The sequence below is a fragment of the Rhipicephalus microplus genome, chromosome 3, assembly GCF_043290135.1.
Source record: "Rhipicephalus microplus isolate Deutch F79 chromosome 3, USDA_Rmic, whole genome shotgun sequence".
In the NCBI taxonomy this organism is placed as follows: Eukaryota; Metazoa; Arthropoda; class Arachnida; order Ixodida; family Ixodidae; genus Rhipicephalus; species Rhipicephalus microplus.
In genome coordinates, this window is record NC_134702.1 from 73567556 (window position 1) to 73580978 (window position 13423).

The following is a 13423-nucleotide window of genomic DNA, read 5'->3' on the forward strand; positions in this document are numbered from 1 at the left end:
AGTAGTAGTAGTAGTAGTTGTAGTTGTAGTTGTAGTTGTAGTAGTTGTAGTAGTAGTTGTAGTTGTAGTTGTAGTTGTAGTAGTTGTAGTTGTAGTAGTAGTTGTAGTAGTAGTAGTTGTAGTAGTAGTTGTAGTAGTAGTTGTAGTAGTTGTAGTAGTTGTAGTAGTTGTAGTAGTTGTAGTAGTTGTAGTAGTTGTAGTTGTAGTTGTAGTTGTAGTTGTAGTAGTTGTAGTTGTAGTAGTTGTAGTTGTAGTAGTAGTAGTAGTAGTTGTAGTTGTAGTAGTAGTAGTAGTAGTAGTAGTAGACGACTCTTAGTCAGTAGACTCTTAGTCAGTAGACTCTTGAGGTTGGCTGTACAAGCACTTGTAAACTCCGTGTACAGACGGAATCATGCTTACCTAGAATTCTTTGTAGAAATACGCAAACACTGACACCGTAACGATGCATTTCATACTAAAACTGCAGGCTAGACTCTTTTGCTATAATTTAAGCATGAACGAAAGCTTGCAGCTGCCAGGAGGAATCAGCGGCGGGCAGTAACAGTGTCCAGAGCCACGGGCTCTACCGCTCTAGACAACCGCGATTCGGTCTGTATGTGCACTAGTGCCGCAGCTAAGTAATTACGGTGAGAACTCTGTCGCACGCACTGTACATTCGTAGGCCAATTGTCTGCCCCTTATCAGGACAATAAATCGACAAACGTCAATACAGTTGAACGGCCAGCAAAAGTGAAAGCACGCGTATGCGACAAGGGCGTGCCGCATGTCCTACAACAAGACAGCGCGACTCGACTTGACTCAGCCGGCTGGCTTCCTTCCTTACAAGCGGGCACGTGGCCCTGTGCGTAGACCGTATGGCATGCGTCAGACAGCGGTCGCTCAGCCAAGCGTGTCGGCAAAGCTGACCGACATATCTCGCTCGCCGCTAACCGAGTACTTTTCACTCGTGTTGCTGGAGGAAGGGTGGGAACTTCTCTCTTGCGGTGCGCTATGAAAAAAAAAAAAGAATATTGCGCGTTTCGCTGGAGTCAAGCCCGATTAATGGGAACGGTTGGCCTCTCCGCCTTCCATCGTTGACTTCCGTAAACGAGAGCGTTCCGTACATTATGAAACGGATCAGTGCGCTTCTTGCGAGAGTGCCTCAACGAAGAATGCTATGCGTTGTGTAACGGGTAGACGCAGGGTTCGCGCATAATTGGACAGGACAACACAGTAGCTTTCGCTTGGATAATGTTGAAACTCCGGGTAGATGTGGGATTGCCAATGAGTGCGCGCGCTTGAACAAAGCAATAGCGCCTGCACGTAAGCGACAGCCGCATAGAGTTACCTTGTGAGATTTACACCATCAGCAGCGGCAGAACTTGGATTACGCGCATCAGTCTGACGTAGTGTGTTTCTCAGCACGTCATATGCGACGTTGTTGTGTAGCACATGGGACATTAATTTAATTTGAAGGAGCCGATATATTTCGTACTTGTATCTATCAGTACTATCACCGCTGAATGCCAAGATTAGTCACGATGGAAGTTGAAATGGTCGATGAATTTTATTAGTTAATTGCCGATCAAGCCTTCGCCGACTTAGCCGTTAAGCACTGAATTCTTATTGATGAGGGTCTGATGACGTATGCGACGGGGCTGATTATTCATGTCGTGACCAGCGAGTCATGTTCGTCAAATTAGCATACCCTCTCATGCTAATTTTCGTTAACCTGGTCTGAAGGGGGTGATCAGGAGAGCACCAAAACGTAGGCGGCAAGACAGCCAGCCAGCCAGCCAGCCAGACAGACGGACGGACGGACGGGCAGGCAGGCATGCAGGCAGGCAGGCAGGCATGCAGGCAGGCAGGCAGGCAGGCAGGCAGGCAGGCAGGCAGGCAGGCAGGCGGGCAAGCTGAAGGTGCCTGCATTAAGCAAAAATTCTTTGAATTTAAAAAGCATCTTTGATTGGTTGCGAAACTATATAAAATGAGTTTTTATATGGCACACTTATGGATTACCTAGTGTATAGTGGGTTCGAAGCTTATAGATCAATATACTTTTGGATGTACAAGTACCACCTCAGCCCGGATGAGATTCGTTAAAGACGATTTGATATTTATTGTGCAAGGAAGTTTAATAGCGACGCCAGGTAGTAGGCAGGCAGCCGGTACGGACAGAAATGCTCGAGCAGTCCAGCGTATACAGCTCGTGCACACACTCGCGCTTCGCACTCCGAGAGAGATGGTCCCACTAGTCAGTGCCTTGCGAATTCCCCACTACAATACCCCGGCGACGAAGACGAGCCATCCTGGCGACTCAAGGTGACGAGAGAACAGGAGGGTCATAGCAGGGCTTGAGGCGACTGACGTGGACCGTCTCAAGACCAAGGCGGCGCTTGTCCGTGGATGGCTTGAGCGGTTCCATCACATAGGTGACAGAAGAAGGGTGCTGTATGACGTGGTAAGGGCCCGTATACTTCGGTGCAAACTTGGGAGTCAGTCCAGGAGAGTGGAAAGGCAGTCGGAGCCACACGAGCGAACCGACGGGGAAAGTGTCCTGAACAAGATCACGGTCGTGGCGATCTTTTTGGAGGTCTTGATTATCGGCTGTGAAGGACGGTGCAAGCTGACGACACTCTTCGGCATGTTCTGCCATTTCAGAAACTGGGCTGAACTCGGAGGCATCAGGATTGTATGGCAGAATTGTGTCGAGTGTACTGCATGGGTCACGACCATATAAAAGAAAAAAAATGGAGAAAAGCCCGTTGTTGATTGAGTCGCCGTGTTGTAGGCATACGTCACGAAAAGGACAAGGTCGCAATTGGAGTGGTCGGAATCAATATACATAGCGAGCATGTCTCCGAGGGTTCTATTGAAACGTTCCGTTAGGCCGTTCGTCTGAGGGTGGTAGGCTGTTGATGTGCGGTGTACCGTACGTCACGAATGTAAGAGCTGCTGCAGAACTTCGGACAAAAATACCCGGCCCCTGTCACTCAGGAGCTCCCGCGGTGCACCATGACGAAGAACAAACCGATGCAAGATGAAAGTTGCAACGTCACGAGCACCAGCCGAAGGTAGCGCTGCCGTTTCGGCGTACCTTGTCAGATGGTTGGCAGCCACAATCACCCATCGATTACCACCAACAGAGCACGGTAGCGGGCCGTATAGGTCAATCCCAACACGGTCAAATGGGCGTGCAGGACATGGTAAAGGCTGCAGTTGACCGGGTGAATGAGGGATTGTCTTGCGCTGCTGACACAGGGAACATGAGCGAATGTGTTTGCGTACAAACGTGTACATACCCCGCCAGTCTTAACGTTGACGGATCCGTTCATACGTCTTTAGCGCACCAGCGTGTGCGTGTTGCGGCTCAGCATGAAAATATTCGCAGATATCAGAGCGCATATAGCTGGGCATGACTAGCACCCATTTACGACCCACCACTTGATAGTAGCGACGGTATAACAGGCCATTTCGTATGGCGAAATGCGTTGCTTGGCGGCGAAGAGCACGTGGGTAACCGGAAGTTGATGCGTCAGAAAGCATAATCAAGAGCGAGACAATCCAAGGGTCTTTCCGCTGTTCGGCTGACATGTTTGTGACGCTGATGGCAGAGAGGGGAAGGTCAAGGGCTGATATTTCCGTATCATCACATTTCACGGGTGATCGTGAAAGCGCATCTGCGTCGGAGTGCTTTCGCCCCGATCAGTAGACGACGCGTATGTCGAATTCCTGGAAGCGTAGTTCCCAACGTCCGAGGCGACCAGAAGGATCTTTCAGTGAAGCCAACCAACAGAGTGCGTGATGGTCTGTTACCACGTCAAAAGTTTGGCCGTACAAATAGGGGCGAAACTTGTTTAACGCCCACACGATTGCCAGGTACTCTTTTTTCCGTAACAGAATAGTTGGCTTCTGCGTTAGTGAGGGCGCGGCTGGCATAGGCGACCACATACTCCGCAAAACCTGGTTTGCGTTGCGCGAGTACTGCACCAAGACCGACGCCACTTGCATCCGTGTGTACTTCGGTCGGTGCAATAGGGTCGTAATGACGCAGTACGGGTGGTGAGGTAAGGAGTTGGCGCAGTGTTGTGCAGGATTCGTCACATGCTTCTGTCAAATTCGAAAGATCTGCAGGGCCAGCAAAAAGTTTGGTGAGCGGAGCGACGATGAAAGCAAAGTTCCGGACAAACCGACGAAAATAGGAGCACAGGCCCACAAAGCTCCGTAGTTCTTTAACTGTAGTCGGCTTAGGAAATTCGGCAACATCACGAAGCTTATCAGGGTCGGGAAGGATGCCGGCTTCCGAGACGACATGATCAAGTATAGTGAGTTGTTTAGCCCCGAAGTGACATTTCTTCAGGTTAAGCTGAAGCCTGGCATTTGTAAGGCACTGTAGAATTTTACGCAGACGAGTGAGATGCGAAGTGAAATCGGGTGAAAAGACCACAACGTCATCAAGATAGCACAAGCATATGTTCCATTTGAGACCGCGTAAAATGCTGTCCATCATTCGCTCGAATGTGGCGGGCGCATTGCATAGTCCGAATGGCATTACGGTGAATTCACAGAGACCATCTGGTGTGACGAACGACGTTTTTGGACGATCAGACTCAGCCATTGGCACCTGCCAATAACCTGAGCGAAGGTCAAGCGAGGAAAAGAATTAATTGTTACAACGACTATTGGATATAATGAAAAAGCTTATGGTTCTGTTATTACTTCGCTGTAACTAGGTTCGACAGTATGATTTGGCACGGCTCACGCCTGTGGCTTGATCTATTGGGTCAGAACGAGCCTATGACCACTCACTCCTATTTACTGCCGGCCAAACCACGATGAATATCTCAGCGGTCACTTTGCTAAACATGAAGCTCGTTTCGTGCCTGACGAGAGCTGACAAGGGAAACGTGACACGGATGCTTGAGTTCGACTGCAGAAACGCGGAAAATGAAGAGAAAGTGTGTCTGCTGGCATGTGTCGCGGCACATTAAAGCAACGTCGTCTACAACGACAACCGCACAACTTTCTTTCTTTCTTTTTTTCTTCTTTCTTTCTTTCTCTCTTTCTTTCTTTCTTTCTTTCCAGACAATTGTAGATGACAAATTTGTGCCACCGGCCTGCACGCATTGCATACAGAAAACGGCTCAAGCAGAACGTGCCTTCCCCGAGCGAAGCATTTGTAGGCCTGTCTCATTATTTTTTTTCTTCCTAATTTTGTGACATTCCTTATCCTGGACGCGCGGAAGTGTTCGCTCAGTTCTTAAGTTGTTCCATATTTTCAAGGCCAGTGCTTTTCTATAAACGGAGGAAGTAATTTCGAACGGTTCTGGTAGCCATAACTTACCTGCTCGCGGTGGTTACAGCGTGCGCGGCGGAGCGATAGTGACATCAAAATATCGGAGTGATTTGGCTCAGAGACGTTTTTTTTTTTGGCGCATACCGTGCTTTCTGCGAATGAAATAGGTCCAGCAAACGGGTACATGACTCAACCGTATAGCATCGATATTGAACAGCCAACGTGAGTGCGAACAGCTGGCATAAGCGATAATTTATTGGAGGGGACACAAGCCAACATATGCCAAATATCAGGAAATGTTAGCTGTTAATAATTAGCTATTATTATATTAACAAACATCAGTGACTGCTTACACGTGCTTGTAGTATGCGGCAAAAAACGATAGCTTGATTGCGAAAGGTACTTTCATGGTACCCCTCCATTGAGTGTGGGTGGGAGAGACAAAAGATGAAATTGTCTTGAAAAAGAAAAAAAAGAGAGAAAAACATGGCATTAGCACTCGAGTTTGTTTGCATGCTACATGCATCGTATGAGTCAACTTGCAACGACTAGAAAAATTTGAATGATGGACGTAACTACACAAGATTGAACGTTGCGTACCAGGTCGACAATGACAAATCTACATACTCATGCATGCTGTTGCCGTTTATTGTGTGTAAAACTGAATCAAACCGGGGCCGCCTTTCTTTTCATTGTCTCCGTATTTGTCGTGATTAAATGCTTGTAAGCGGAGAAAACAGGCGATGGAATCGGGGGCATCTTGATGCGTTCAAATTACGGCAGCTATGGGGCTGTGACCAAACTGTGTAAGCACGCACCGTGTTTCCGTACTGTCCGCAATAGTTTGAAGTTTACGACTTTAGACTTCTTGAAATTTTTAGTTTCGATCGCCTACACGTAAGCGGTGCTAAACATTGTGTTGTAGCATCTCTAGAGACACTTGCGTTGAAAGCAGACATCAGATAGATCAAATAAAAGCGTGCTTATCAAAGTAGGGCGTACAGGGTCATCCACATATACATTTTATCGACACTATTATTACGCGTTGTATAGAAATCGTGAAGTTGAATAAACGTTTTAGTTTCACCGGCTTGAATACTATAGTGAGTTATTCAACTCAGATGTGGTCGACTCTGTAAATGCACCGAACGTTGTACCCTCGTATTTTTTCATGTGTGTGTGTGTGTGTGTGTGTGTGTGTGTGTGTGTGTGTGTGTGTGTGTGTGTGTGTGCGTGTGTGTGTGTGTGTGTGTGTGTGTGTGTGTGTGTGTGTGTTTGTTAGGTAGCAAATCAACCCGTAAAGCTCTTCGACTGAGACCCAACTTAGAAAAAAAAAAAGGATGAATCTTCTCCTTGCGGATGCAAGTGAATTTGAGTCCGCCAGTGAAATAGCTGGCCAGTTCAGATCTCGCGGCGGAAGTAAAGATAAGGAATACTGGAACGGAGCGGCTTCTTTCGCCTTTACCCTCTCTTTCAAAAAGAAAAAGAAACACGGGGGCGCACGTGCAAATATAGCAAGCGTGTAATTTTTTTCTTTTTAAGTTTAATGGCGCTGTCTAATCGGGACTCGTCTGGTCGCGGCGTTTTCACAACGGCCGGATTTTCCACCCGGTTCACGAAAAGGAGGAAACGCCGAAGCCGTGCGACGAGATTTTTGTCTTCTCAAGTCTCGTCGCGTCGTGGACGGCAGTTCGTGCGTGCACGTCACGCTGTTCCGGTGTCGCTCGAAGTGTGAAAAACAGGACGGAAACAAGCAGGTGTCGCTGGGCACTTCAACTTCGCGGCTTACGAGTGGCTTAAAACGGCTTTCCTTCCCGCGTACACTTTTGTTCAAACGCTTGAAGAAGCGACACGTGGAATTCGCGAGGCCTTCAAGCGGGAAAACGTTGTAGAAAGACCAAACAAGCGCTGACCGTGTGCGACTTGGAGACGACCGAGTCGTGCGGCGCGTTGACTCCGCTTATCTTGTTGCTTTTTCGCTGTTGGGGGTAGTGTAAGCGAAGTAACAAGACATGGGAGGCCGTAGGCGAAGAGCATTACTGGATTGTTTGTCTCGCCTTGTCTGCTGGGACTGCCCCCCCCCCCCCCCCCCCCAAGCCTTTCCTTGGTTCCGCAAATACTTCGTCGTTGTACAACACGCCAAAGACAAACAGTGGCTTGTACGCGTGGCTGATACTTCGTCAAAGAAAAGCACGTTTGGCAAGTTCATAAAAGCGCTATAAGACGACGGTGAAACGGCCGTACATATTATAGCTTTGTATGAGTGTATCGCGTAACTATCGTCATAAGAAACCTTTATGTGCCGGAGAAGTTGGCTAAATCCCAGTGATCACCACTGGTCTACAAATATCAACGAATGAACCTATCGTCATCAAATGAGTACGTGCCACTGTGCGGCATAGCATTATCAACAGTACCAAGGCTCATGAGCATTTAAGCAGGATACAAAAATTGTTTGAGTATCCTATAAGAAAAGAACAGTATTTAATTCGTTTTTTTTCGCTACAGGCGAGCATACACATTGAAATTTACGCATTCAAACAGGCGCTATCAGCAATATCTACAAAAACCGAGATGCGTTTTCATTGAAGCTGGAGGCACCATCCCGCATGAAATCGAACAAAACAAGAACGCTCTAGTGAAGAGCGTCATTCCTACAGAAATGGACACCACCTCGTAAGAGAATTCAATATAACCATAATTATGCTGCGTATGAGGGTAAATCTCAGCGTTATGCACAGAGTATGCCAGGTAGGCACAGAGTGTGCCTACGAGGCGGCGACAGAGGCTTCCTTGCTGAAGATGGTGGCTGAACTATTGCGCGCCAGAACACTGCGTGGGAGGATAATAAGATTTGGTATACGCCTACATAATATAAACAATTCTTGAGCGATCTTCCTGAGTGGGTATGAGCCATTTTTGAAAATTAATCATCATCAGGTGGAAAAGGAACATGCAAATGGCCAGAAGGAGAGCCTCGATAAGGCCGAACGGAAGTAAGAAATGAGTGGACAGGAGGAGGAGGATGGGCTATCAGTGTAAATGGGCTGGTCAACAATGAATAAGGTTCAGAATAAAGAGTACGCTATAAAATGTCGGATTTATTGCTGCGCCATCCCGCACGCCGTACCCCGTAGGAGGCTGGTTGTCTGACTTACTGCGGTATAAATTCTGCAAGTTGGCGGCTGCACTTCACCGGCGAAATGCATGAGTGCGCTTCTGGATCGGGGACTACGATGGCAGCTGGGCGGCCGCCTGAACCAAGGTGTGGTTCACGGCCTACGGGATATCCAGGAAGACCTCAGGAGGTTTGGGACCCATAGGTGCCTCGAAGACCTTGATCCAGCAGCTGCACTGGCTAGGACGCTGCGTCTTTTAGCATCGTCACTTAGTGCACCGGCTTTCCAGGTTCTATTGCTGGTGGGGACGTGATGGTAGCACGCTGCCACGCACCTTCGCCATCGCTTTTGTGAATGCCAGACTCATCTAGCCAGACTAATAGGTCTAGAAACCTAAACTAACCGATACGGTCGTGTTATTTTCATATTTTTTCTGAAGTCTACCTTTCTCTTCACCATTACATTTTTTTGAAAAGAATCATGTAGACAAATATGAGTACATCTTGAGTACCGTTGGGTCGCTCGGTCCATCGCGGTCGTGCCTGAACGGACGTCTGTTCAGCACTTTGCTTCAAGATGTCCTAATTGATCGCTTTTTCGACGTCGTCGCTTCGCTAATATGCTGCATGTGGTCTTCAGGCTTGGTTACTTACGTGTTGCGGAATGTTGCGCAACCTGCCTTTTTTGAACGATAAACATGACCACGAACACTTCTAAGCCGACACGACAAACACTTTTTATAATAGAAGCCCTCTCGTCTGCTCAGCATGATTCTAGTCTTATGTAGATGCGCAACTGAAATGTAGCGAGCTTTTTTACTAGCAGTGTGTGTGTGCAATTTACAACCCGACTAAATATCATTTGCTTGCACGCAGCTAATCCCCAAGTCTCCCGCGAATACGAAAGTGTACCGGTGCCCGAAGGAGAGGACGACCCGGAGTTCTGGCGGCTGTCCGGCCAGAACGGCATCTCCCGGCTCCTGTCGGCACCCGTGGTCGACGCGCCCGCCAAGAACGTGATCGTGTTCGTCGGTGACGGCATGGGCATCTCGACGGTCACCGCGTCGCGCATCTACCGCACCCAGAAAGGCACCGAACTGCCGGGCGAGGAGGGCAGCCTGTCCTTTGAACACTTTCCTTACACGGCGCTCGTCAAGGTATATGACCTGGGTCTATCCAGTCTTTCTGAAACATGCAAAGTAAACCAACTTCGCACGAGTAATGACAAGCCTGAAGGAAGTGTGGAGTCGGGCGGCCTGCCTTGTTTCTCTTTTTTTCCCGCTGTGTTCTATATCTCCTTTTTTTGTCTGATTATTCATATTTCTTTCTTTCTTTCTCTCTTTCTTTCTTCCTTTTTTTTCTCTCTTTCTTTCTTTCTTTCTTTTTTCCTCTTTCCTTCTTTTTTTCTATCTTTCTTTCCTTCTTTCTATCTTTCTTTCTTTCCCTTCCTATTTCTAAGTTCTCTCTTGCGACCTTTATCTCTTTCCCCCATTCTAACTGTTTCTCTTGTTTTGTCTCTTTTTTTACATTTATTTTTTTACTCTGCAGTATTTCGATATTTCTTTCTTCGGTTTATTTATTCATATGTCTTTGGTTTATGTAATTATTTATTAATACCTTCTTTCTTTATTCGTTCTTTCTTTCTCTCTTTCTTTTTTTTACCCTTGTTCTGTCACCCGTAGAGTTATCGCATCTCACGCCACACGAATTGGCCAAAAGCTAACCAAAAGGTGAAAACAAAAAACCGAAGAAAGCGTGAAGTGGTTCCCAGATAGTATTTTGCTCGTTCTGCATGAAATAATGGTCGGGTTCGCATAAATAGATTCGCTGCTAAAAAGTACTGAGAGAGACACTGAAATCAGTCTAGGTAACTTTGTGACAGAACTGAAATGGTAGCGAACATATGTGCGTCTTGCATTGCGTGAACTTTTACGTTGTTGTAATGGAAACCAGTCACAAAAACATTCTCTGAGGAATGGCGAAATTAGGACGGGGCGTTCCGTAGACCTATGGCTATATGGTTGTCCCGAGAGTCGCCTTATAGGTATTGACGAAGTGTCGATTAACGTAAGCTAGGCTTTATTATGACGAAAACTGTTCAGTCTCTGTGTGGCACAGAACACGCTCTCTCTGGTCTCGTCATTCCGATTGCTATGGTCTCATTTAAAACGTTCATATTAGTGAGGAAAGAGTGTGAATGTTTGAAGGCCCCTATTGGGCGTTAGTGACACGTATGTGTGACTGTTTACTAGTTTTCACTTATATTGTTAAGCTTTATGACCTACTTTTATAGATAACTGCACAGTCCATTTTGTCATGAATCAGATATTCTGTGTGCATGTGACCTTTACATGTCGGTCTTTTTTTCTCTCGCTTTTTCTCTTCACATGGCGCAGACATACGCGGTGGACCGGCAGGTGACGGACAGCGCAGCGTCTGCAACGGCGCTTTTCTGCGGCGCCAAGACCAAGATGGCCATGCTTGCTCTGTCAGCAAAGGCTAATACATCTGAGTGTGACTCCGCTGCTGGCAACGAACTGCACTCTTTCATAAAAAAGGCCCAGGATAGAGGTACCCGTCTAAAGGAAGGACTTATCAACTTAAGCCAGCCGTATTTTTTAATGCGAAAGTGGTTTATGCTGGGGTCTGCCACGGCTGCACTGTCGTACTTCCCTCATGGAAGTGACGATGAAAAATATTCACTAACGGATTGCAAAGAAAAAGAAAAAGAGAACCAGAAGCGTGGAATCGAGCCAGCCGCCTCTCTATTTATAGGGTGCAGCGCTAACCAATACGCCACGGAGCATCGTTGACTAGGATGCTAACGGCAAGCCATTTATGTACACTATACACCATTTTAGTACTCAAAGCTTCAAAACCTTAGGACGTTTTCTTTATCAGTGGCAAAATGGCGCGATGAGCTCGCGTTGGAAGTACTGTGAAGGTCGTATAGCCTCCACGAGTGCCGCCCCCACAGAGCGTGGTCTCCCTATGCGGCGCTTATCAGACTTTCAATTCGGGAGAGGACGAAGGTCACATTGCACGCTTCCATGGCCGCGTTTACGAAAAGAGCGCGCTGATGACACACGATTCAGGAAGAATTGTGACAGTTGTTCGCGCTTGTCTTGTGTATATTTGTGTACTCGTTCCGTGCGTCTTTTTTTCTGTTTGAACAGCGTGTTTTAAGTGCAGAGCTGTGACAGTTGTTAGTCCGAGCTCGTCCTGTAAATGCTAATTTCATGCGGGCTTTCTGCTTGAGGTGTGCGCTGCAAGTTTCGAGCTGCTTGCCCTTCCTGACGTGACTTTACTATATGTTTGTGTTGCTGAAACAATGCACAATAAGCGCTGAACTGCCTCTGTGAAAGCACATCTCACTTTCGTGTTATACCAATTCCTATGTAGGAGAATTATCGACGTTTTTTTTGTATACCATAGCAGCACTTACCGATTTCAAGAAAAAAACAGACAAACAATTGTAACTTATTTTGTGGAACTTTAGGAGTCATCGACGTATTCATCACGGAAGCTTTACTTTAGTAACTAATGTGTCTTAAGAACAGGTTGCACATGCTGTAATAACAATTAAAGAGTAAGTTCTGTTGAAGCAGCAGTGACATGTTCTATACTGATTTCGTGTGCATTACATCTCGTCATGGCCTCGAATTTCGAATCCTCAATGATAGTGCCCTCTGTAGCTTTTTTTTTATTGATGTGGGGGAAATATTTGTGCGCAAACAAGGCGCTGGCTACTCCTTATCCTCGAAGGGATCCAACGCATGACGTGAAAGTTTCGTAAAAACACACGAGCAGAACATGGTGATTTAAACACTGTCAAAGTTCTCACTGTAAAACGAATACATTAAACACATGGACTCTCGGACATACACACACTTGCGCACATGTGCCAAACAGCGAGCCCAGAGTAACATAACGTATATGATGCGTTGCATGTACAATAGAAAAACTTCAGTAACAACATGACAATGTGAAACACTATGCCTGGAATGCCAAAACTAATGTAACTAATAATGTCTCTAGTCATCATGGAGACGAATTTTCACACCCGGGCAACATCTAAGTGAGCACATCATGATAGCTAGGACACATGACAAACACGGATCATCATCGAGCTTTTCTTTGAGCAGCTTTAGGACGACCGTAGCAGGAGTCATCTGACACACACACTGCAACGAAATTATCGACGTTGGATCCGTTTTAACAATGTCACTGCTCCTTTCCATCTCAATACAGACATGTCGACGGGTCTTGTGACAACCACGCGGGTGACACACGCTACGCCTGCTGCCCTGTACGCCCACTCGGCGCACCGTGACTGGGAGATGGACACCAAAATGCCCAAGCGCACTCGTTGCAAGGACATCGCCCGGCAGCTCGTAGAGGATGAACCTGGAAGGAACATGAACGTGAGGATTCGACGTGGTGAAATGCCGTTGATTGGTTTATTTTTATTTCTACTTTTCTAACATTTTTATGCTACAGTTAAGGAATACCTATGTTTTCTGCCTTTCTCTTCTCCTTTTCATACCTTTTTTTTTCTTTTCCCAAACCCATACCGGTCATTGGAGGTGCCCTCGTAAAAAGAGACAGTTGAAAACCGGCCCTTTTCTTAACACTCTTTCTTTACATAAATACTTTGAGTGTGCGACGCGATGTCAGTGATGCAGGTCTGGTTGAGTGAAATGTGACGTTGCGGTTTTCACTCATCGTCACCGGAATGCTAAACCGTGCAAATTGAACGGCCCAACTTGAAATCTCGCAGAAACGCAGTGACCACGGTATTTTCTTGGTACGCCATTTAAATTTGTGTCACAGAAGTGACGTGCTTTTGTGTTCTCATATACTTCCAGCCACAGACTTGGCAGATCATAGGTGCCTTTCTTGGCAGCACCTAGGTGGCCACCACCAACGATCTCTTATCTGTGCTGTGTTAAGGGAGTGTTCTGTACGAAAATGAAAAGTGATGCTTCATATTTTCTCAAAAATATACATTTTAGTTGACTGGCAGAACA

The 13423-nt window shown here is 46.7% G+C and overlaps 1 protein-coding gene across 1 annotated transcript in view; it reads left to right on the plus strand.

The window, feature by feature from the left end:
* The window catches only part of LOC119160911 (alkaline phosphatase, tissue-nonspecific isozyme), a 90892-nt gene that overhangs the window by 35498 nt on the left and 41971 nt on the right, over positions 1-13423 (plus strand). Inside the window, exons 2-4 of the mRNA XM_075889823.1 lie at positions 9270-9550; positions 10790-10964; positions 12645-12817. Of these exons, the coding sequence (XP_075745938.1) occupies positions 9270-9550; positions 10790-10964; positions 12645-12817 (629 nt within the window). The remainder of the gene's footprint in view (positions 1-9269; positions 9551-10789; positions 10965-12644; positions 12818-13423) is intronic.